Source organism: Hippoglossus stenolepis, chromosome 19 (assembly GCF_022539355.2).
Source record: "Hippoglossus stenolepis isolate QCI-W04-F060 chromosome 19, HSTE1.2, whole genome shotgun sequence".
NCBI lineage: Eukaryota > Metazoa > Chordata > Actinopteri > Pleuronectiformes > Pleuronectidae > Hippoglossus > Hippoglossus stenolepis.
Window position 1 is genome coordinate 15,689,046 of NC_061501.1, and position 25,769 is coordinate 15,714,814.

Below are 25,769 nucleotides of genomic sequence, written 5' to 3' on the forward strand. Positions count from 1 at the left end.
AAGCAGGTTGTAAACAGATTATTGAACTGACGTCATTTTCCCTGAGCTGGAGGTCACTTGACCAGATGCAGAACAATGAGAAAATTCCAGCTCACCACAAGAATGGATGTGCTGCGGTCAGCAAGGCTGTTTACTCTGCTTTGTTATATAAGCAACAGGTGTGATATGAAACTTACACATATACTTCAGATTTATTGTCATGAAACTTTATTATTTATGGATGATGATACAGCCATGACGAGATATGAGGAAGTGAACGTCACTTTTCAAGAGAATAAATCAGACAATTAGACTCGTCTGTGTTTTTTTGTTTGTTTTATTGCTCAGCAGTAAAAAGTACAGTGTATACTACAGTACAAAAAATACATCATGTTGAACACTGCTCCACCGAACGTTTTGTAAAATATCCACTTTTTGAGCGTGCAAAACAACAAGCCCACCTGTGAGCGTCCGATGCAGGAAATAACCAATATGTTTAACTGTGTCGTTCGCCGTCACCGCTCGAACCGGTGACTTCAGAACAACAGCGCACAATGCAGAAGATCTTCAGCGACAATAGAGGCAGGCAGCATCGATTATTGAATAAAACTGCAGCAATGCAAAGTAAAAGAGATGATAGAAGGGCCACAGGGTCAATAATTAGACAAAAGAAATATTCAAACGCCTCTGTATGTGCTCACAGTAAATACTCAGCATACTGTACATTTTTTGTCTCAGTGTTTTCATTGGTCAGGATCTTTGACAGACTCTGACACAAATCATGTGTGTGTCCAGAGGAATCGTTCACAATCATTCGACATGTCAACAAACACGAGTTACATTAATGGACTAACACAGTATCTGGGGAAACACTTACAGTAGCAAGGGATGGTCTAATTGTTTCCTACAGGCGCTGAGAAATGATTTCTCACGTTGAGCTATAACCAGTAGCGACTCCACAATACAGCGAAGAGGACGAACAGACAGAAAGACAGAGGCTTCACTCTCACACACACACACACACACACACACACACACACACACACACACACACACACACACACACACACACACACACACACACACACACAGACACACAGACAGACACACACAGAAGAACAGATGTGATACAAAGTCTTGTTTGACTTAAAGTAACAGTGATATTTGGTTAAGGGGGGGCAGCTGGATTAAACTGATCCGTCCACTCTTGCACACTTTACTGCACGCTCACAGTTTGCTTACATGCACGAACAAGGCATTCACACACACGTACTGAAATATAAAGGGCCAACGTAAAGAGTTAAGACATCTATGTGGTCCCTCTTAAGAGAAGCTGGTGACACACGAGGGGGGAAGCCATTTTACGTCAGTTCCACTCGACCGAGAGATGCACCATCTTTCAGAACGGCCAGATGTAGGTTCCACTCAAATTGACCTTTAAAACCTGGGCTTGTCTTTATCAAACTGATGAGAGATGAAAGTTAAGGTTCTTTACTGATACACCTGCTTTGAAACTTAAGAATAAAATGTGCTCATCTACTTAGCAGATGTCTTAAAGTGATTGTGATATTAGACTATTATTGTCATTATATGAATAATATGATTAGCTGTATAATCCATAATCAGGTTGGTTGAGGCTACTATTTGCATTTGGCAAAGATCTTATACGGTTTTCTTTATTTTTATTTCTTTCCCTGCATTTATCGGGGCTGTAAAACATTAAATCTGGCTCTGATTTTGTTTGCAATCACTTCCTATGCATCTTGATTGTCTGGATTTGTTAGCATGGTACTCAATTAATTCTTATGACACTTTGTAGTCTCTAATGTACAGTAATCATTTTGTTTACATCCTATTTCCTATGATTTATTCCTTATTCGGGATGTATAAATCCTGTATTTGTGACTTAAAACCTGGTTTTGATGTTTAGCTCAATTCTGTCGTGCTATATATCAAATATATTGTTATAATTCACAAATGTAGTACAAGTACAAGATATTCAGAATAACATATCACTGAGAAAAAATAAGCTTTCCTGAAAAATGATCAATGGTGCATGTGCAGGTTAAATCCTGTCTCTGATTTCCCATCCCTGCCCTGAGCATATATTCGATTAACTCGGATCACTTGAGAATCAAGGAGATCACTCTTTCTTTAAATGTTTCGACTTTGTGACTCTTTGGAGCACTCGTGACTTTCTTGGTTTAACAGTTTGATAAACACAGACCCTGATTTCACTCACAGCATTTAGTGACAAATCTCTGCCCCCTCCCCCAAGTTAATATTGTAGGTGCTATATTCAAGTTCAACAGGCTATAAGTATTTTGGGATTGATTTTAAAGGAAAAGTAAAATTACAGCTTTAATGTTTTCATAGCACGTCTCTCTCTCTCTCTCTCTCTCTCTCTCTCTCTCTCAAGCAGGTTAATGTGGCAACATCCACAGTGCACTCGCCATCAAGCCACTGTCATGAAACAAAACCACATATACTCTGTATTTTATAAAGACAATAAAAACCTTTTTTTTAAATCACAATTAAGCCTTTTTGTAGAAAATGTACATCAGAAAAATATGCAGGTGCATCCTCATAGTAAATAGTGTCTGTTTACATCCTTCCAGGTTGCTCTTTGTTTTTATAATATACAGTATAAAGTCAAAAGTCTCTGAATATTTACCACATATATAAAATAGACAACGACAGCAGGGGGAGTAGAGGAGGAGACTCAGTCCACGTCTTCTCCTGTTCTGTCTCTAGATGGCAGAAGCTTTGTCTCTGTTGATGAAGAGGGTCTCCTGGCAGAAGGGGTTAACCAGGACCACGCTGCTGCCGCTGTAGTCTCCATTAGGGGGTAGACAGGTGTCATGGTCCTGCAAAGGCACAAATCATGTTAACACAGGTGTCTGGCTGTTAAATGAAAAAGCTGTGAGACATGATTCAGTTACAAGGTTCACCATTAGGGCACAAACTGCAGTCTACTGTAAGTCACTCTACAGGCAGACAGTTGAGTGTGGAGGCAAACAGACTAAGATAAGGGTTTTGTGCACCCTGGGGGCTTTTTAAGGAGATGGTGAACAAAGATATCTGACAACGCTAGATGAGCAGAGACACAAGCGGAGGTGGAGGGGAGGATGTAACAGCTTAATGGGAGGAGAGACAAAAGGGAGGGATGACTCAGAGGAAACAAGGCAACACAGCGATCCAATGCCTAAAAGGGTGGAGGGTGATGATGAGGTAGAACTGGTGGTTGGTGGTGAGTCAGCAGTAATGAGGCAGTGCCGGAGGAGGGAGGTGTGAAAAAACAAAATGATTTGTTTTACAGCGGCAGTGAGGCCGTTTTTATCAGCAGGATCCAATCAAATCAAATTAATGCTGTCATTTAGGTTTACGATCATTTCTACCAGAGCTCTCTCCCTGACCTACAGCACCAGGGAGGCTATAACACATACGGCTGCTGCTCTACAGAGATAAAGGTAAAAGGCAGGGGGATAAAACCTGGGTGTCACCAGGGGCATCCTACACATGATCCAACCTCAGCTTCCCTCTCCTGCTGATGGCAAAACGTGCAACGGTCGAGGAATAAAAGAGATGAGACACACACAAACACACAAACACACACACGGTGAAATGGTCACTGGAGAGACGATAAGATAAAAACATGCAAAATGAATAAAGCAGTGATGAGCAAATCAGAATGATGGGATGAGGACGAGCAGCGAGATTGCAGATTTAATTCCCACTAAAACCCATATGCCTGTTATGCATTACAGTATCCAACAGATGGTGCTATAATGCACCAAAACAACTAAGCTGCTCCCCAGTTTGAATCAGGTTTGAATTCATCATCATTGAGCGACCATGACAACCTCTGGCCTGAGTGACTCCAGCTCTGATCGTGCTATTCTTCTCAATACAATCAAGAGAAAACTGACAGGGATGTGAAGGGGATAGAAAAAAACCAGCTCTGCACCTTATTTATCTCACTCGGGTTTCCAGCACTTTATCTGAGCAGTAATCATTTTCTATCCTGATCATATGTTGTACACATTACTGTCTATTGTTCTATTTAGTTGTGTTTGCACTGTATCTGTAACATTTCTCCATAGTAGGACTAATATAGGACAAACTTATCTTATCCTATAATAATGTAAACACCTCATGCAAAGACTCTGTAAAGTCTGTAAGATCTCACTGTCACCAACTGCTCAGTTATTAAATCAGTTTGTGAAAGAATATTTCCAGTTGATGGATTGATGAAACCATAGAAAATGGAGCCTTGGCTGAGGTTTCATATTAAACTCATTGCAAATATAATAAAGTTTCAACTAAGATAAACTATTACACAGCATGATAAGATCAGGCAATTTAAAAAATGTTAAAGCTAATAAATGGAAAACTAAACAGTACGATAAAGGAATAAGCTCTTAAGTAACTTCATAATTACAGTGACATAGACATAACTGAAGATTTACACTGTACATGTATTTAAAGTCTGTACAGTATTCAGAGGCATGTTAGGAGCTGGTTCTCTTCCTCTGGCAACAGTCACACACACAGATTCCTGAAGAGAAACAGTGTTGCTCAGTGTAAGTGTCCTCAAGGCATTTTAAAGATTAATAATTTAATGAGATTGTTGTTTTGGCCAGATTTCAGAAAGACAGAAAAATCCTGTATCGTTCATAAAAGGACTTTTTGAAACGGTTCCTCTTTGAGTTTGTGGATCTGTTTAATATCATTTGCAGAGTGATCACGTTACTGCCGTCTCAGGAGGCTATGAACTGGGAACCTCCTGGTGCCGTTCACTCTAATAAAGCCACCAGTCAATGGCCGAGAGGGTTGATTCTCTGGATTTTGATTTTATTAGATGTGAAACTCTGTCTGATAATCAGTAACATTATGTCTGCAGGGAAATCTCTGTTTTGCTTGTTCACAATAGCATCCCTATAAATTGTAGTGTTACAGCATCATGATCAGGCCCATCAGCCGGCCTGAGGCTTTGCTGATGGGATTAATTGGACATGGATCCTCTTGTTGTTTCCATTCTCATTAAAAACCATTGTGCTGACTGGTAGTGAAACATCCACTAAATATCCCACCACCTGATTGTGCAGTGTTGTATTCTAATAGTTGACAGTGTAGTGTGTACCTCACTCTCCAGAGTGTGTATCTCTCTGGGCAGCTCCACGGCGTGCCTGCTGAAGTAGTCCATGGTGATGGCGTTGTTCCAGTAGCTGAGGTTGTTCTCCTGACTGGACGACTTCCTCTTCCTCCTCATGCAGCACACGGTCAACAGCACAGCTACGACGGGGCGGCGGCGGGAAAAGGAAAAGGGAGGTGTTAGCACGGTAGTTGGAGAAGACGCTGCTTCAAATGAATAGATTTGTGCCCACGTCAAAAATATTCAAGGTATTATCAAAGAGGAAGAAATACTTTATATACTATCTATCTATTTATCTATACCTACCTACCTACCTACCTACCTACCTACCTACCTACCTACCTACCTACCTACCTACCTACCCATCCATTTCTTTTATGCTGAGCTAAGCTAACCTGCAGCTCACAAATGTGTTATCGATTTTCTCATACAACCCAAATAATCCAGTTCCTGGAAATGTCAAAGTGCTCATCATCAGTGACAGTAATGAATTTTCGTGAAGGTCAGCAATCTCTTTTAAAGCTGCACAGACTTTACTTACAACATGAGGACACGGGCACGCTGATGGCCAGCACGATCCACACGATGTCCATCCTGCTCAGGCAGATGGTCATGCGGGACGACGGGGAGTCCACGGTGGGGTCTGAGCTGTTGCCGGGTGTCCAGGGGTCCTGGGTGGTGGCGGGCACCTGCCTGTTGAGGAAGTTCCTGCTGGCGGTGGAAGCGTCCTCAGAGCTGTTCCCCTTAGCAGGCGCCCCCTCGGCCGAGCTGCCGTTGGGGAGCAGCCCTCCGTACGTGGTTACATTCCCCAGCCCCTGTCTCAGAGGAGGATTGTCTGTGCCGTTACCTTGGGAAACCCGACCATGACCCTCCTCGGTGGTGATCTCGATGGGTGCAGTGTGGTTGACTGTGTGATCCTTAAGGCCCTGCTCAGTAGACAGGGCTGGGGTGGAGCCAGTAGAGGTTTGATTCTCTGGTGGGCTCTCGAGCGGAGAAGCAGACCTCGCCTGTGGGTCTACTACCACCAGCTCGTCGGTGGGGGACTCGGCCCCTGCATGCACCTCCCTCAGGGTGATGGTGTGGTGTGCAGCCACCCCTGGAACCCCCCGAGCATGCTCCCCGAGTTTCAGGCCACGGTCACTGTGTATTGACGGATGGGACAGCGAGGAGGGATGCAGATCTGGAACGTGCTGGATGGGGCCAGTGGGTTGTTCCACGCTTGACTTGTGAGGCTCTAGAGCAAGTGTATCTCCTCTGTCTGACCCAGAGCTGGACATGAGACCCAGGGGGTTCGGAGCCCGTCTGGTAGTAGAGTCCATGTCTATATTTGGGAGCGCTGTGCCGCTGGCCTGGTTTGTATTGACTCTAACTGGGTTGTGGACTTGAGAAACCCTGACCAACTTATTCATTTGGCCTCGGCTTCCATCAGAGCTGGACTCCTGGGGCTGATTAACCCAGCTTCCAGTGCTCCACGTGTGTGGCATGACAGTAATTGTTTCATGAACAGGAGGGTCTTCATGCAGGTTGGAGATTTGGGTCGTGTGAGGCCAGGTTGACGGGTAGAAAACACGAGGAGGGAGGATGACGCCTGTTGGTTGAGTACCTCCTTTGGACGACCATTCCCCGCTGCCGGAGCCTTCCTGACGCCAGTCCAGGTGGGGGGGTTCGGAGGGAGACGAGGGGGCGCTGTGGGCGGCTGCCATGGAGACAGAGTCCTGGGACGTCTGGCTGAGGTACAGCTCCTGTGCTGATGAAACCAGTCCTACTGGCAGTGCTAGGAATGCTAGAACACCTGCAGAGAGAAAGATGATGGTCAGTCCATGATAACACAGAATGTCCTTTACTTTGATAAATTAATATTTCCTTGTACGTGCGTATTTTCAACGTGTTCTGCTGCAGATGGAACCGACTGCTCAGGTGTTCAGAGAGAGACGTGCAGCTTTACCACACATTCGTTGCACCTCTCACCCTTTAATCTAATGAACCGCTGTGTTTGTCCGTCACCTGGTTTAACAAGATTACGTTATTAACTGCATCAAACACTGGAAGAGTTCCACTGTGTGTAACTGTACATGTATAAGGAGACATCAGACCAGTGGGATGTCTCAGTCTTTACCAGAGATGTGTTGTTGCTGTCACTTTCATACTGAGGTAATTATTCGATTTTAATTTGCCAAATAATCCTGCACAAAATCACTGAATATTTAAACTTGTCTTCAAAATGAAATGTGATCATTATTTTCCTGCAGTTTTAATAACTTTCCATTTTCAAAAATAAGGTGAATATGATCCAGTGTTGCCAAGAACAGGTTTATTTTCATGCCACAACGAAAAGTTATTCCATCCATCCATTATCTATAAATACGGCTTATCCTTTTGAGGGTTCTAGCCGACATTGAGCAAGAGTATTTAAGAGGAAAATTCCTTACAAAAGAATAATGCCTTCTGAGGCCTCCATGAGCTCTAGGTTGGTTTAATTTAAATAACAAATCATCTGATATTTCACACAAAAAAAAGAAAAGGTCAGGGAAAAGCCCAAAACATCAAAAACGAATGTGCTTTTCTTCTCTTACACCACATGAATGATTGATTTAATCAAAACAACATGTTTTGGCCAAATGACACAGGTATGCAATGTGATGTTGGTGCAGTGGTGAAGCATTAATATTTAAATCTTTTTACAGTGAAGCCACAGGATAAAGTCGTGATGGTGTCAGAGGAGCCTACTTAACATGCTAAAACCATCTCAGACAGCCTGACAGATTCACTTCTTTTCAGCTCAATCCCATAAGGCTGTGTAGTGACAAGTCATTAGCAGGTGCCTGTGGGGAATATCGGTCCTATTATGTTAACCAGACAGCAAGGAAGTCACAGAGAGATGAACGTGCTATTGCTTATTAATTTCCCCTTTGCGCCCTCCCCTCTGTCCCTTATTGACACTGTTACACACGAGTGATGTGACACATTAGCGGAGCTCACATCGAGCGTTCGGGAAACGAACATGCATCAATATCATTTCAATTCCTGTCTGAGAGAAAGCTGCATTAATGACAATAAATCCAACGAAGAGAGCCAAACAACGTGTTAGCTCGTCATTCAACACTTTCCCACCTCTCAAAGCTGCCGGTGGCACTCAGCCCAAAGACAATCATTCCTACTGAAGATGGAATAGGTCACAACTATATCGTTGTACACTCTCTAGGGAGCATTTTCAGCCACGGAGTGACCACATATTTGTTTTGTCAATGAGTGAGATGCCCATGTTTGTAATAATGAAGGAAAATCCAGTGTAACAGAAGCGTTTAATGATGTATGTTTAATATTTTAATGATGGAGCTTCAGCAGGAAGGAGGAATATATATCAGGCTTTATCTACACAGGAAATACTTGCATCACTATATTGAAAATAAGAAAAATGTATTATACAACCTTATCCTGTAATAATATTCACTGGAATAGAACTATATGCTAATAAGCAGTAGTGTTATAGATGCACATTGACTCCACAGGCCTGGATGCATATCTTGCTTTCGTCAAAGACCTCAGCAGACAAAGGAAAATTAAGAACATGTATCTGCATTAAAGAATTAACCATATTTATTATTAGACTGCATTATTCTGGCATTAATAACCCCCCTAAAAAAACTAAAGTCTTTCAAAACCCACTGACTACAGCAACATGTGACCTCGATGTTGTGACCATCTCTATGGTGCTCCTTCTGTAACTATGGAAACCAAATTTTCCATTTCCAAGGGGAGCAGAGGAGAAGGAAATGGGAGGAGAGGTGAGAGGAGAAATTTGTCGAACATCTACGAAGCGAAAGGGCACGAAAAAGACAGAATAAAGGAAAAAGAGCAATTTACAAAAACCACCAGCCACAGTTAATATCATTAATCTCACATTTCTTTACCATAGAAAGTGTCTCTGTCCCTTTCCTCCTTGTTCACCGGAGGTTTTTAAATTACAGCACAGCAGAACCCCAAAGCACTGACTATTTAAACTCGGTGGCTAAATCATTAATCATATTCCTCCATACTCAGTCACATAGACTACAACAGGAGAGAGGGTCCAGGTCCTGCCTTCCATTAACCACGCCTGTCACGTCTCTAATCCGCGGAGCCCACTCCAGACCCATATCTGCGGAGATAACACACATGGCCATCCTTGATTTATGACCGCTCGTCTTGGCTGAGATGATCATTTGGGCAGGGAAATGGAACAACAGGCAAACGCACCCTATCAAGGTTTAGGTGCATGGGCTGTTGTTGATCATTGGTAATGTGACGAGTGGTCACATTAGGGCAAATTCTGAGGATAAAGCTCGCTAGACATTACGTTTCCTGAAGTATTCACGAAGAAGGTGCAGGAACAACTAGAATTGCCATCAACTATTACAGTTTCAGTCGATATACGTTCTTTTTACTGACTCATGTGAGGTCATCTTCGACCTTTGAACACCAAAATCTTATCAGTTCATCTTTGAGTCCAACTAAAGAGTTTTACAAAATTTGAAAGAATTGCCTGCAGGTGTTTCTGGAACGTTGCGTTCACAAGGCAAAAAATATGCTTTGTGAGGTCACAGCGACCTTGACCTTTAACCTTTGAGCACCAAAATCGAAACAGTTCATGCACGAGTCCAAGTGAACGTTTGTACTAAATCTCAGGAAATTCCCTGAAGGCCTTCTTGAGATATCACGTTCACAAGGATGGGATGAACATAATCCGGCCACTGGCTGTTCAGCTAAATAAAAGACTAAATAAAAGCATCACTATGACAAAAAGTCATAGGTGTGATATTATTTCATAAGATTGCAAAGCTACCTCACATGACATATATTTAATATTTAAACAGCTGCAAACAAGGGAGAATATTAATTGTGTTTTTTAAATCTAAAGAAAGTAGATTTAAAAGCAGAGGGCAGTTAAGAGAGAGGACGTTTACCAGGCTGAGGTCTGCCTGGACTCACATCTTCAATCAGTACCTAGAACTGTCACAACCTGGCAACCTGCTGCTGCTGAATAAAACATAAAGCCCAGACTCCCTTTACAAACAAAGTCATAAAATAAATGGGCAAAGTAAACACTCACACACTCACACACTCACACTGACACACACACACTCACAGACACAAACACGACCACATCCTCTGATTTGTCCATCAGAAAATTGCAAAGGGACATAATAACAAAGCAATACGCAGCTAAGGTAATAATATGTGTGTCCACATGGTGTCTATGGCTGGTAAATAATACTTAGAATACTTAAATACTGTCTTGATATAGAAGTGAAGCTTTGCCTGTAATCTGCAGATCTGCATCTAATATTAGCTGCTGTTAATATCCTGAATGAGGGAGGTTCTTTAATTCAACAGGAATTTTACGTGTTGATTTAATTTCTTTATCTGATACCATTGTTACTTGTTTGAGGGGGGGTTTACCACTTGTATCCCAGGCTACCTGTTGCTTGTTGGGACACTTTGTTCCTTTCTTAGTCCCTGCAGTATTTCTCACTGGAATTCGATGTGTCATGTTGTGTGATGTATAAATATCTATATATTAACTATCATGACATAGTAACAGTGTGGTTTCCAACCCCCTGCTGTGAATGTATTAGTAAACAGACCCCTGTCTATTTTGTTCTATACAGTATTTGTCGTATTGATGGATGTATGTGTGCGTGTGCAGGGATTACATGTGTATCTGAGTGTTTTCAAACATGCGCCGTGCAGACGAATGGGTCTAATTTGTCACAGCGTCTGTGCGCCTGGCTGATGGAGTGAGAGCGTAAGCTGGACGAACGCAGACAGAGCGGCCGGCCCCTGCCTCCACAAAGACGTGCAGCAGGGAGGCCGGCGCAGGGAGTGAATTAACAAGAGACATGATTGAAAAGGCACAAGAAGCGAACTGGGCTTCATGAACATCCATTATTGAGTTGCAGCGCTGAGAAGAACATGAGAAAATTGGAAGGAAAAGGTGAAGAATAGTGAGGTTGGACAGGGGGATGTGGAAAGGCCAGAGGAGCAGTGTGGAGTAAGAGACGTGTGGGCGTTACATCCATGATAAGACGTGGACAAAAGAAAAATCACACGTTAGGCCGAGGATCAAAGAGGATATTCAAAGGAAAATAAGGTGCGAGAGATTTGTCTTGCTCAGCAACACTCAGCAGGATTTCTTTGTGCCCATCGGCTATTTTTGGCCTGACATGCTATGATTTTCCCTTAAGCATGAAAAAGACGCCCACAAGCAGCAACTGGTGAGAGCAGATTAAAGTTGTTGCATTGAATAGCAGCTCTTTCCCTTTGTCCTTCCACTGCTTTCATCTGCAGGAGAGGTGACACGCAGCGAACACTGTTATCACTCGCACCAACCTGTTGCCCCTCAGTATCTGTATCACCCCAACCCATCACCTCAGAACAGCACATGCTAATATCATGGAGACAAACAACGGCGAGTTAAAATGACATTATGCAGGAAAGCTGCTGAATTGGGGCTCTTTTGAATGCATAGGGAGCTGGTGACATTCGGTGAAGTCCTCCATCGATGTCGTCAGGGACATCAATAAATCATGTTGCAAAGCAGGATCCTGTGCAGTGATCCAACGCAGGCTTTGTCCCGCCAATCGTTCACGATTAGACTCAATGTCAGGGGACGGTGAAGAGAGCGGGTGTCACCGAGTCTAAAGTTACACCGGAGAGATGGATCATAACATTTACTCCTGCTGATGAAAGTCTGCCTTTTCCTTCATGGACCAACTCGTACGCAAAAGACCCCGTTCCAGATGAACTGGATCATTGAGGAGACTCTTCCAGCCTAATCAATCACATTGGAGCACTTAGCGTTGCATGCAGCCGATCAGTGCTTGTGCACCCGCCTGAGTGCGTGATCAATCCTCAGGGGGGGGGGTTACACTCGCTTTCTTTGGAGGTTGGGATATTTACTTTTCCTTCCAGGGGTTGAAATTGATGTGGCTTGAACGTGCACGGCCACAATCTGCAGACAAAGCAAGAGCTGGAGCCAGGCTGGTTGTGCCGCATCATCAGTGGGCAGCTGCCAGTGGCACTGTGTGAATCGGAGACTCAACAGGAAGCCAAAAATAGAAGCTGCAAAATCATCCATCAATGAGGCTCGTGACGGTTCGTCAGGTTGTTCTTCTGGACTGTTACTGCTCCGGCAGCAGGACGCGGAATAATGAAAGAACTGTTTGTGCAGCGCAGGGAACGAAATCCTACGAGAATCTGGCCAAGGTCGCTTGAATAAATCAAACTGCAACACACTGATAAAAAACCTGTATTAAGATTAAATACGTGATAGAGGTTGCACACATTCAAAATTTTTAAAAAGTCAACTGTTAGCTGATGAAAATCGAGTTGACTTTGAGGAATCACAAATGGAAGATGATTCAGCTCTAAACTGCACTGACACTTTCCTTGAAAAGACAACAACTGGGCATCAACACTTTTGATTTACTGCTTCTGGAATAATCTGAGGAAATCGTATCATCATCATCATCATCAGCTAAAACACAAAAAATAGTGTCTTAGTTGGAGAAGTTTTGGTTGATAAAAGTGTGTTTTTCTCTGTTTTTGACTTCACCTTCACAGCCACTGTGACCCATTAAACAACAACTGAAGGTATTTAAATAACAGATATATGCTTAAACTGTGCGAGTGTCCATCAATAATCATGTAGAAATGCCCTTGAGCAAGACACCGACCCTCTGCCTGCCGCTCTGGAGAAAACCATTAATACCTGACGTGCCTCCACGCCTGAGAATGTAAATGTAAAAGAAGTGAAGGGAGTCCACTTCATTATCTAATGGGATAAACACGCATAACCGCTGGTGTGGATGCCCCCGGGCATTGGACCATACCCAGTAATTAAGGACGTCCTCCTCAACACCCAGCCGCCTCTCCATGGATCACATTCAGCCTCATTTATGGTAATCATAAGAACTCCACAGACCCTGACAAACCTCCATGGGATTCCCCCCCGAATCCCCTGGGGCAAATGGAGAGGGCTTTATCTACGGTGTTCATCAGAATACCAATGAGCCGATATCACATCATAGCAGCACACACACGAACCACGGCTCTGTTCTCTCAACACAAAATCCTCCACTCGCTTTTGAAAATAAAGGCTGTCGGACCCAAATCAAAGCAACCGTGAGTCTTAAATGGGGGATTTTGGTTTAAATTGGTCCAAACCTTTCATTTTAGGCTTTGACGTCGGGACGAGACACAGACACAGATCAGATGCATCAGCCTCAAGTGGACGAACCTCTTTATCAGCAGCGTGACGTGAGAGTTGTCTGACTAACTGCTGGTGAGATTGGATTATCACGCCTGGACGGAGCGCTGTCGGCACAGACTGACTTCAGTGGACCCGCTGCTCTTCTGCCAATAGATCCACTCCAGTTCTGTCAATACTGCCTCCTCTACCATTACTACTACGACACTGCACAACCACTACTAGTACGACAACTATTAATACTGTATCCATATCAATTACAGCTGCTGCTACACCTGTAACCCCCTTTAACGATTACAGCAATTACAACTACTACAAATAACATTTACTACTAAATCTCAACTAATCCCACTGCAATTACTACTGTACTTTCTTTACAATAAGCTCTACCCCTTTACTACACGAGTACTACTTCAAATACTTCCAGCTCTACTACAGCAAGTACATCAGTCATCCAGGCTGGATTAAACACAAGGCAAAGTTCAAAGTGAGGTAATGTTATTTAGTTCGATACAATATTAATCCCAATATTTAGCAGAGGTTAGATCATTTTACCAAATCTGGTATTTTACTAAACCTGGTCAAATTACCACATTTATTATTTATCCTTTATCCACCGATGTTACAATAAAGTGGCAGGTTGAACACACGTTTCACCCTAAAAGGAAACTTCCTGTTGATGTTGAAGAAATATATGCTCATCGCTCAAGAATGCAGCTCTTCACAATTAAGATGAAATGACATATGGGTGTATAAATAGTGTTGCCTGTACAGAAGCACAAACACACACATTCCTTTGGTTTGTTCTTGGGTGTGTTCCTCTGCCACTCTGGGTAGAGCGTCTGTCCCGTGGGGGGGGGGTTGAACGGACAGATAGGGCACATCCTGTGGACCACTGGGACCGTCCTGGAGGAGGACTGGATGGGCGGAGTGGTGCAGGGGTGGAGCCGGTTGGGCTCTACAGATGTGAGCCCCGCGATAAGAGGGGGAGCTTTCGTAACAGGATAATGGCTTCCTGTTTGAATGCTCCGCAAATTGTCTGTCAGGTTGCAGCGGCTTTGAAAAACAGACGTGTTTATCTGAGAATCAGGCGCGGGGAGAAAACACGAAAACAAGCACAACAAAGAGCCTTGTGCTATTTACTGGGATAATGATTTAGCTACAGCGACTGTGACAGCAGCAGCGGATCTGACAGGAAGGAGAAACGCTAAACAGGAAGTTGTCTGGAAGCTGGGGAGAACACTGAATTGCCGGCTTTAAAACAACTCCATTTATGTCCCCAAACATTGAGAATTTCAACATTCCTGCTGTCGTTGGCGGCTTTAAAAAAGAGCACGAACGTTTGCAACAACGCACGTTTATCACACAAGACAAAAGCTCAAGCCTCGTGTACTTATTTACAATTCACACCAACTGCTCTGCCAAGTTATTATTCTTGTTTTTTTCCGGAGCCGACTTCAAAACGCAATTTGCACCTTTCGATAGACATTTGGAATCGACTGGCTTATTTATCGGTCTTTGCTTTGAAGGCCGAGCTGCCAGACAAATTCTAATTTGCTCGAAACAAATGATGACTCCTCTCCATGGATTCAGGTGTGTAATGCAGAGGGGTTGTCGGGGAGCTTGGAAGACAGAGGAGCCAAAAACAGCACAGAGGGTGACCAGAGCAAAACGATGCCCGTCGTGACGTAGGATCATCCGTCTTATTTCTCCTCTATCTGCAGCACCTTCTCTCTCGCCTGCGGCTGTGGGATGTTAAAGCACATCTGTCTCCTGCAGATGGCCGGTCCCCGGGGACAAATGAGAAATGTCTCCGTGCGGCACAGAGACAGAAATCTCAGGTGGGCATCTTAGCTCTGCACACTGTAAAGAGACGAACCTGACGGGAGTGTACGGGGAGGCAGACTTCAGCAGAATGCGTGAAAGTAAAGTGTGGTTGGATTTATCTGGACGAGAGAGGCTTGAATATATGGTGTTAATATAAACTGTATACAAGGCGCCGCAGCTTTCGACTCAGACCTTTAGATTAAAGTCACCTTGCTCCACCTCTGCCGCAGCTTAACGCACATCGCTCACACTTCTGAGGGATTGAGTCAGATTTGTCAGAGGCGGCACAGGCCCGAGGTGGAGCTTGAGGGAAAAATACCAGATATCATCGGCCTCTTTAGCGAACCGTCCTGGTGGGTCTGCTGGGTCCCAGACTGACCCCCCCCCAGCGTTCCATATTCATGTGACATTCAGCGCTGGTCGTCTGCCAGAGCTTTGTAGATCCAGTCCCAGAGCCTTGATCCTGTCCTCTGAATCTAAAGCAGCACAGGCTCAAGGAACAACAAGAGCTAAAGTGATTCAGCAACTGAATGTACAGCGTGTGATTGCCTGACGACGTTTATCAGGGTCTCCAGCAACAGACGAATAAGGTTTCGTTCATGTGCAGAACGGGAGGTAACGCCCGAAGCAAATCAAAGAAATGTTTTTCCTCCCCCGATCTATAAACGGACTGAAAAACGATTGTTTCTACAAATGACTCATCTGAGATTTCATTATTTGGTCTGACAAACAGATTGATGACAGCGGCTGCGCTCTCCATGTCTTGTCCGTGGGAGTTAATGTAATTACCAGTTCCCAACAGGACCATCACAGTGGTTTTGATACATACTGCTATGTGCTCCAATATGTCGAACATGGTATTTGCTGATACAGAAATGGCTGAAACGCAAACAAACTTTCTCACATGGGCCAAAGTCTGTTGCCCGAACATAATTGATATATTATATTCTACACAAGAGTTTCTATATAATTCATAGCCGCTGTTCATAAATTCAAATTTTAAAAATCCTCCTGTTCTGCCCCCTGGCATGCGAGCCCCTGGTTGATGCCCCCCCACCCTTGGTCCACTCACTCAGCAGCTGGCAGCGAAGGACCTGCAGGCTCGTCTTCATGGTATCATGTGATCCGGCTCCTCCTCCACAGTGCTCATGGCTCTCTGGTAAAGAGAGAGAGAGAGAGAGAGAGAGAGGTTAGAGGAAACTCAGGTATGAAAATCACATTCAAGTCCTGGTACAGTTTCAGTGTGATGCACTGTGATTATGTCAAGGTGGGTTTAAGTGGAGTAGACACAGAGAAGGAAGATTGCGAAGCTCAACTTTGACAGTTTAATCCATGTAATGACCGTCAGGCAGCAGTTACCTCTCACAGCGGATTAACTGGATCATACATAACCAATATTTTACAAGAAAAAGCCTGTAGGGCGGCAGCGGTGGAGGTCGGCCTCAGCTGCAGGCATCCTCCAGGCTGTGATGGTCAGAAGAACCAATTACTGAGCATTAAACATTGACCAGTGAGCCGTGTTCGGAAATCACCACTGCTTGTGTGTCAGCGACACAAGTACCCAAGAGTGCTCTTAAGGAGAATGACTCACTGATGGCCTGCTGCTAAATGAAAGGCCACACACACACACATACACGCATATAATCTCCCACTGGGGGAGTGTGTGCATCTGTTTGTGTGCATGTTTGCTTCTTTCGGGGCAAATAGTCTTGGGCAAGACGCATGCACACGCCACTCACCCGCTAAATCCTCGTAAACGTGTATTTGAACACACACACACACACACACACAGACACAACACACACACACACACACACACACACACACACACACACACACACACACACACACACACACACACCTAAGCATCCTTCACCCTATACCTGCATGAATAATCTGTTGTGAGTGGGACGTGTGAAATTGGATTTGTGCCTCCCAGGACGAGGGGTCTGGTTGCAGGCAACCTCTGTTTCTGTGGGAGATGTGCGAGATGAGAAGGACGACAACAAAAGGAACAGATACTAATCCGTTCACGAGGCTTTAAGTCGTATAAACTGAGAGGACGCGATACACCACATCTGACTCATCCTGTTTATATCGCTGCCATTGAGGCAACCTTTTATAGTTGGTAACTATGTGGAGATATAAAGTAGCTATGCACACACAGAATATTTCAGCATCTATCCCTCTATCTATCTATCTATCTATCTATCTATCTATCTATCTATCTATCTATCTATCTATCTATCTATCCATCCATCTCACTGAATAATTGCATGAAATTGTAATTGACTTCAGGGGTGTTAGCCTCCCACCAAGGGGAAATAAAAAGCATTAAATATGGGCCACAGCAGGGCATCAAATGACAAATTGGAAAACCACTTCTCTCTCTCTCTCTCTCCTCCTGGCTCCACTTGTCTATTGCACAGAAAAAAAAACTAAAATATGGAACTAAACCGTCACACTTTGACATGACATTTACACAAAATTCTGTTCTTGTAAAGTAAAAAAAGTGATGCTCACTATGTCTCTTAAGTCACAGCTGGGACTATACAAAGGGCTCAGTCATAATATAGTGCTGTTAACTGCAAAAAAGATGAGGCTGCAAGAATACAGATGTACCAGGAGCAGAAAATGATTTTTTTCCCATCTCTGCATCTGAAGAATTGACACAAGCTGCAAAACCCTTCCTGCCTCCCCTCACCAACATGATGCTGCAGAGACATCACTGTCTGTCTGTGGTTTAATATATTTTGCATCGTGTTCCTGGTCTAATGAGCTCAATGGCAGGGTGTGAAGAGAGCAGCTGAGCCTTTCCACGGTGATTACACCTCATCAGCTGCTGCCACGCCGGCGTGGTCTCGTAGACACGCTCTAATTTGCAGGGCACAAGGGGCGAGGCAGGGGGAAGCTGGGTAGGGGGGAGTGAAGAAGAAGAAGACCTAGTGACAGGGAGCATTTCATTTGTGCTCGTTATCACAGAGCATTTCTGTTGAGGACAAGCTGCATGTGGACAAAGAGCATTCTCCTGCTGGGGAGCTGAATCAGAGTTCAGCTCTACGCACAGTCACACACATGCAGGTACAAGATAACACAGGACGACAAGTCAGGGTCGCGCCTCTGCCAAAACACCCCCGACAGGATGAGAGGCTCAGTGGAAACTGCTGACAATTCTGTTGCGTCGAGGGGAGACACTCGATTTTTGATGTGGAGAGTTCAGGTTCAGGTCCAGTGCCTCAGAGGTGTTACTACAGACTCCAGCTTGGTGAATGGATGCAGGGTGAAGACAGATGTCGGGGGCTGGTGTGAGGAAAAAAATCTACTTCATTGAGAACAGACTTCAAAGTCAAGGATCTATAAGTAAAACTAGACTTCCAGTGTTACAGTATATCTCATTTTCTCACCAGTACCTAAAGCAACAATATGTTCCACCAACCTGATGGTCTGAGTGCATGAGACCTGGAGGGGAGCAGCACAAGAAGGAAACTCCATCTTTATCCAAAACAGCAGATTAATGCCCCCTCTCCATGTCAAGTCAAGTAACATTTTATCTATAGAGGCTTAAAAATGTCCTGTTCATTTGTGTTGTCTGTGTGTTAGGCGTGTGTCTGTGGCCGTGTGTCTGTGCTTGTATCCAAATATTGTGTGCAGGTATGAGGACGTGGTCGGTGCTCGCTCGATGGTGATTGGCTGCCTGGCGGATATATGAGAAACCAAGATGGTGTTGGCATGAGAGCAGGCTTGGTCCCAAACCACCAACCACCTACACACGCCCAAACTATTGTGCAACCTGAAGTTTGTAAACCATGTTGAATACTCGGGGTGGGTGTTTCTGTCGGTTGGTGTTTTATTTATTGTCTTTATTTTCAGTTTAGTCAGCAGCTTTGCAGTCTGGTTTTGATTGTTATTTTGGATTTTTTTCCCCCTGATGTATGAGTGATTAATTTGTTTCATTTTAAAATATATTTCCCAAATTTTGCATTTCCAAGGTGCTTAACAACCTGTACAGCAGATATACAGACACCCCCACCTGTATGAGCTGTTTCTCTCGGGCTGCAGATACAGGTACAGGATCATAGAGATCCTGTAGATACAGGAATTAATTTGTCCCTGTGATTTAAATTTACTTCCCCTCCCAGTAAAATAATGTGTTATCAGTTAAGAACTGGTCATTTCCAATTGGGTAAACTTAGAGAAGAACATCCTCCTCTGCCTCTCATGAAGACAAAAGAAGGAGAACACACCAGAGATCAACACTGACTTCGGCAATAACAGATAATAATAGATTCACAGGTAAAAATACATTCACCGTGTCAGCTTTGCACTTTGTACGTTGCAGCCCGGCTTCCTGCAGAGGAGGGAGAAAAAAAAGTTGCATGGCAACTGACATGCACACAGACGGCAGCCGTCACCATAGCAACCCTAATAGTAGTGATATTCAAATTCATTCACAAGGACGTTTTGGGGCTTGAACAGAATTGGGTAAAGAAAGAAGGGAGATGTGGGATCACATGATTTCTCCCTCACCACAGGCAGAGTGAGAAATCCAGTGACAGGTCTGAAGGTCCCCGACAGCAGCTCTGAACGGTGAGCATGGAGCGGCCACAGACTACAGGCCACAGCCAAGGTCACCGGAGACGGCACAGTGTATTACGCCTGTCACTCCATCTCCCTCCGCGGCCACCGGCCGCAGGGATAACAATGGTTTTAATTTTGGACTTCCCTCTATTCTGTGGATATCTATAGGTGGCGTGGCGGCAGGCTGGCTGTTTGCCAGCAGCGGCCGCAGCCCGAGAGCTTTTCCATAACGGAGAGAAGAGGAGGAGGAGGGAAGGGAAGTGTGGGAGTCGGCGATGACGGCGTGAGCCACAGTGTTGTGTTCTCACGGTCAACTGATAACTGGACCTCCAATCAGAACCGCTCTGACCGAGGCTTTTCTCCTCTCCAGTTTTGATGCCACACTCTCGCTCTCTGGCTTATCTCTCTCTTCAGGAGCCAGAGAGTGATTCCTGTCAGCTCGAGTCTGCATGAGGAGGAAGTTCCAGAGAAAGCAGAGGTGAAGTGTGAAAGCTGCGGCTTCGGAGGAAATGGACAGACAGATGTATAAAGACCAAGAAGACTGCTGCCACACTATCTCTACGATTCTTTTGAAAATCATTCATTAAAAATGTTATTTTTCATCCTCCAGCATTTACCAGCAGACTTGTGATCACAGTAGATCTATGGTGGAGCTGTGCCATTAAAAAAGCTGGTTACGTCAGTGATTTCATCAAAGCCGGGACTCTCAGAGAGTTCGGTTCCATTTGAAGTTGTGTAACACCAACTTTTTCCACAGCGACCCGGAGGACGTGCCCACACAGAGGGCGTCCATTCCTGCTTTGATGTAGATGAAATCAGCCCAGTGCCTGATAGCGCTGCGGCTGCCGTCTCGCTCTGAACATGTGTTTCCTGTGCTTGTGTCGATGAGATTGTGCTGAGGCTTCACCTCTGGGGTGTAGTGCCATCTAGATGACCTTGCAAAGCAACCAGCTGCTTGGCACCAATCACAGAAGACTGTTGTGCAGTGGAAAAGCTGATGAAGACTGCGAACAATTGTGTTATGAAACCATTTATCATCAGTGGGATGAAGTCACTCAAACAAACTCTGGAGCCTTGATGAGTTCATTGTTCTGCCAGGACACACACAACCAGTGTGTTGATGACCAGTATTGGTTCAGTGCAAATACAGGCTGGAATTAAACGTAAGCAGCAAGAGCTACAAAGCAGGAGTAGAGTAACTGGTGGACTTCTTCATCAATGAAGACGGCTGATGTTGCTGAGTCACTTTGTTGCTGTGAGCTGTGGCCCCGCATGGTAAACCTGCCAGGATCCACTGCTGATGCTGAGTCATGATGGTTGAAGCAGGAACACGCAGGTTATCAGTCAGTACCATCGCCGCCCTCCAGGCCCGGCCCGCAGCACAGCCACGCACCAGTCATTAAAAGAACATTAGGCTCCCAGCATGCAGTTCACTCTGACCATAACAGAGGAAGTCAGACATCAACCTCCCTGTCCGGGCGGCTCACCACAATATCTCACACACAGAAGCAGGAACGCTTTTTAATTTATCCGCATTCATCTGCAGATATAGATTTTAGCCCAAAAGTCGTCTGGACCTAAAACACCTACAAAAAGTATTACTGTTTGTGTTTGATGTGGAGAGATGTTCGACCCTTGTGGTCTCGTCAAGCTATAAACTGGACGGTGAATGGAAAATGGAGTCTTGGCCCAGATATCTCCTGTCGACACCGGAAGCCCCAAAATCTTGGCTCCCAGAAGTTAATTCGGCATCAAGCTTTAGCCGATTGGCTCCGAGATTGAGTCGATACCTACATGCACGTAGAGAATCTAAAAACAAATCTGCAGCTGTAAAACTTAACCTCAACAAGACTGCTCATATGTCTGCAATGCCAGTATCTTTTACAGACAGTCCATGTGAACATATTGAATGTGTCAGGACTGAGTCAGAAGGACAGTGTAACATTACAGATGATTCACTCGTCAATACCCATTAATGTAGAAGGCAAAGCGCAGCACAGGAGCAGGAACCTACTTTCCTGAGTCAGTGTTAGTCACAGTTTTCTGATATTTCTGTAGCTTCCTTCAAAACACAACATTTCACCTCCATCCTCGCAGCACATGGACAATGTCGAGAGCCGCTGCAGCTCTCACAGGATGAATGAATCTCTGACTCGTTCAGTGGAGAACTCCCACTCAGGACGAGCAGAGCACCTGTGCTCAGGGGCGACTGAGGAGGAGTGGAACAGCATCAGTGGCCTCTTCATCACTCAACACACGCACACACGCACGCAGCCACGACCAATGACTAAAGCCATTTATCAGAGGAATCGTGAGCAATCGGTGGGTGTGTGAAAACATGTGAGACTCAGGCCGAGAGATAAATGGTGGCCAGTTAGTAATCCTGCTGATTTGTGCGGCTGCCACAGAATCCATTTACAAGCATAAGGTTTTACAGAACGAGCTTCCTGTGCACGTTTGAAACATTTTCTGGAGTGAGTCCGAGTCGAGTCTCGAGTCCTGTGAAGCGAGTCTGAGTAAAGTTGCTTCATAGGTGTAACACAGGACTCACAGGTAGGCGTTGGAGGCTTCAACCGTTAAGTTTTCATGCAGCAACTTTACCAGCCAATCAAGTCGTGTTAAAATAAACACTGTCGCTAGCCAATTAAATCATGTTAATATGAGAAGAAGCTGCTGGTGTGTGTTCATCTGCCTGGTTTGGGTAAAGTTACCAAGTCAGAAACTGAGGTTTTTGCTCTCAAGTCTTTGACAGTTTAGTCTAAAATTGAATGAGTTGTTTCTTGGCCCATGAACTGTCCTTCAACCAAGTTTGTTTAAATCCATTCAGCAGATCTCGCATAAACCAACCAGCCAACAATCAGACAGGGGTGAAAACATAATTGATTATTGATTGTGTCAGGGTCTCAAATTTGAAGTCAAAGCTTCAGTGAGTCAAGTTTTTCCAAGTCTTCATGGAGGAAGGTCTGGAATACCTCACGTCTGAGGCCCAGTTGATATTCTCAATGCTTTTTACACTGTGACAGACGGTGTCGGGCTCGGGCAGCTTCACTGCATCACAATGGGCAGTCATTAAAACCAGAGGCAAGGCCAAGGCAGTCTGACGGATTCAGCAGGGGATCGAATCAACGACGGGGGCTTCGGCGGCGCTGTGTAACCCACACCTGAGGTCGGGTCCAGAAACAGAGAGTGAGACCAGTAACAGAGCCCCGGGGAGGGACGTGTGACAGACCTGTTATATCACTGGGAAGACGACACCACAAACTGAATATCCAGCACTTAGAGAGATTGAGGGAGCAGGGGCTGTCAGTGGATGGATTTGATTAGTGGTGAAGTCGGGCCTGACAGGAAAACAACACACAGGAAAAAACTTTATTAGTGCTGTCCCCTGTGGCTCCACGCCCAGAGTGTTTTCTTTTTTTTTTAACTCTCACACGTTTTTACGACCTCACATTATGATGTTGGCAGACAGGGAAGAATCGTCAGCGTAGAATCAGCGAGCGAGAGCGTATTATTTAGCGCCAGAGGTCGACTGTCACCCTCAGAGTGCGCTCACCTTCGTTAAGACCCAACCGTCTCCTTAACCACATTTTAAATTACCGCATCCAGATCTTGCATCCCACTCCCCCAAGATCCATGAATTATTCTCTGAGAAATCACTGAAAATGTTAAAAAAACACCATATCTCATTAAAGAAAGTGAATCCGCTCCATGATTTAATGGCTTCTTCCTTGGGTCACGCTCCACGGCTCCATAAAATCCAATCGAAATCAGTCGAGTAGCTTTTGCGTAATCCTGCTAACGAACAAACAAACGCAGACGAAAACATAACCTCCTTGGCGAAGGTTTAAAAAAAGACAGACAGATAAAACCCTAGATAACGTCTTGCATTGCCTCCAGTGTGATGATTTCTTCCCAGTGGTTGATATCTGGCTTCTCTCTCACACCTGAAGACCTGTGATACCTGCAAATATCTCTGCAGCAGCTTCTTCCGTCCCTCCTGAGAGTTATTGAGCCAGGCAGTAAAGCAGCAGACATTGGGATGCAGCTCAGCCATCACCACTGTCTGAGCTGTAAATATCCTCCGCTCTGTCTCGCTCCCTCTTTCATCCTCCCGTCCTGACGTGACCCCTGACTGAGTGACTGAGTGACTGACTGACTGACTGACTGATGAAGTGCTGCTGCCAGTGATGAAGAGTAACGTGAAACCACAAGTCCCACGACGCTCGTCACAACCGCGAAGAAAAATCTAAAAAAATAACAATGCCGCAAAAATGTAAATGAATAGGTGAGAGGGGTGTAGGGTGACACACTTACTCTGTGTGTTCAGACACTTCAGTCCTCCAGGGAGTTGATGCATCGGTCTCAACACAATCTCGACTCTGCAGACAAATGTTAACGGATCTCAGCTCCACACAGATTGAGAAGAGTTTTCAATCTTTACACTGCTCCTTGTTTGTTGACGTTTGACGACACAAGAGATCATTTGACTGATGTAATTCAGATATACCTCGTCTCAGACATGAACTCTGGAAAATGTCTGGAAACGTGGGTACAGGAGCAACTGAGCCTCTGATGTCTCACATACAGATCCTACTTCAGTGCAGTACATTCAAAAAGTGATCTAAATATCACTATATCAAACTTTTTGTGCCCTGCGTTCAGGCTGTTTTGATTCCACAGGAATTATTTAATTAATCTACACCTCTTTCATTTTGTGATTCTGCACGATGAGTCGCTGTGTCGACAAAGCGCCGCCAATCGCTTTGTTCAACAAACCGGACCGATGCTGGAGACAGACCGAGTCAAACGTCTGCACGAATGATGTGGGGGGAGAAAAAAGGTCTTTGACACGGTTTCTGATCGGCAGCCTGAATATTTTACCCTGCAAAAAAAAAAAAAAAAAGCAAACCTTCCTTTGCCCCTTCTCTCTTTCAGATGTAAGAACACACCCAGGGAGAAACATCTGATCAAAGCCTCGTCTCCGGCTTCTGTCTCTGGCAGATCTCCAGAGCGTTACATCTCGCGGCGCGGTTGGAAACTGTCAGGGCCGACAGACGGATTGAAATGTAAAGTCTGCCTCTCCGCCTCGGCTACATTGATTATCGGGACCGGTGCCGCTCAGCGAGGCCACGGCAACAACAGATAACAGGCACATAATCCTCCGCGTAATGTCTGTCAAAGATTGAAATTCACACCAGGAAAATCGGGCCAGAAGACCTTTGATGAAGTGCTTAACCTCATCCATCAAAGACTCCATCAGCGCTGGAGGGAGACGTCTCTGGAGACTTCTCTCACTTCTGAAGCGTTATTTTTTCGTGCTTGTAAAGATCATTTTCAGATTTGATTTAGACTAAAACTAACTTTGCTTTTTATCCACAGCTCCTGATTTTAGCGACAAACAGTTTGAGTTGTCTGTTTGGTGCTGGCTTTCAAGCGCTCCGGGACAAACTTTGCATAAGTCCATGGCCGTCTGACTCCCTGAAGCTGGGAGATGTCAGAGGGAGGAAAGTAAAGGGATCTCCAGCAGCGACTCTAACACACGGAGCTTGATGTTGCAGAGGAGCCCAGAGCTGCAGGGCCTTTCTGCTCCTTCATCTCCCATCTCTCTTTGCTCCCCACTTCTTTAATGTCATGCCACGCTTTAATCCGAATAAGTATCTTCCTCGTTCCGTCCTCTCATCTTTACTCTTCAGCCTCGCTCTGTCTGCTCTGACTCCCTTGAACCAAAGAGGGTGGTTTAAAGTTGCCAGAGTACGGCGGCTGGGAAGTGGGATCTTTTATCTTAATTTTAAGTTTTATTATGATTAATTAAAAATGGGTTTATCTCACACGGTGACACTTTGAGTAAATGCAAAGCTGATAGTGTTTTTACCTCGGCCAAGGATGTCATTCATCAATGGAACAGTATTGAAATCTGCTTTGATCCATAATTGATAAACTCATCCAGCTCTGCAGTTCATCTCAGACCCTTTGGTGTCTTTC

At 44.8% G+C, this 25,769-nt stretch overlaps 1 protein-coding gene across 4 annotated transcripts in view; it reads right to left on the bottom strand.

Moving 5' to 3' along the window:
* Positions 1 to 298: 298 nt before the first annotated feature.
* The window catches only part of tmem108 (transmembrane protein 108), a 40,588-nt gene continuing 15,117 nt past the window's right edge, over positions 299 to 25,769 (bottom strand). For 2 of the 4 annotated variants that reach the window (XM_035142563.2, XM_035142564.2), the window contains exons 2-5: positions 16,282 to 16,365; positions 5,676 to 6,926; positions 5,123 to 5,274; positions 299 to 2,846 (exon numbers count right to left, since the gene is read on the bottom strand). In XM_035142563.2, coding sequence (XP_034998454.2) covers positions 2,730 to 2,846; positions 5,123 to 5,274; positions 5,676 to 6,926; positions 16,282 to 16,321 — 1,560 coding nt within the window. In that variant the 5' untranslated portion in view covers positions 16,322 to 16,365 and the 3' untranslated portion in view covers positions 299 to 2,729. Of the gene's footprint in view, positions 2,847 to 3,471; positions 3,527 to 5,122; positions 5,275 to 5,675; positions 6,927 to 16,281; positions 16,366 to 25,769 lie in introns of all 4 variants that reach the window. The other 2 variants (XM_035142568.2, XM_035142566.2) reach the window with 2 other exon arrangements.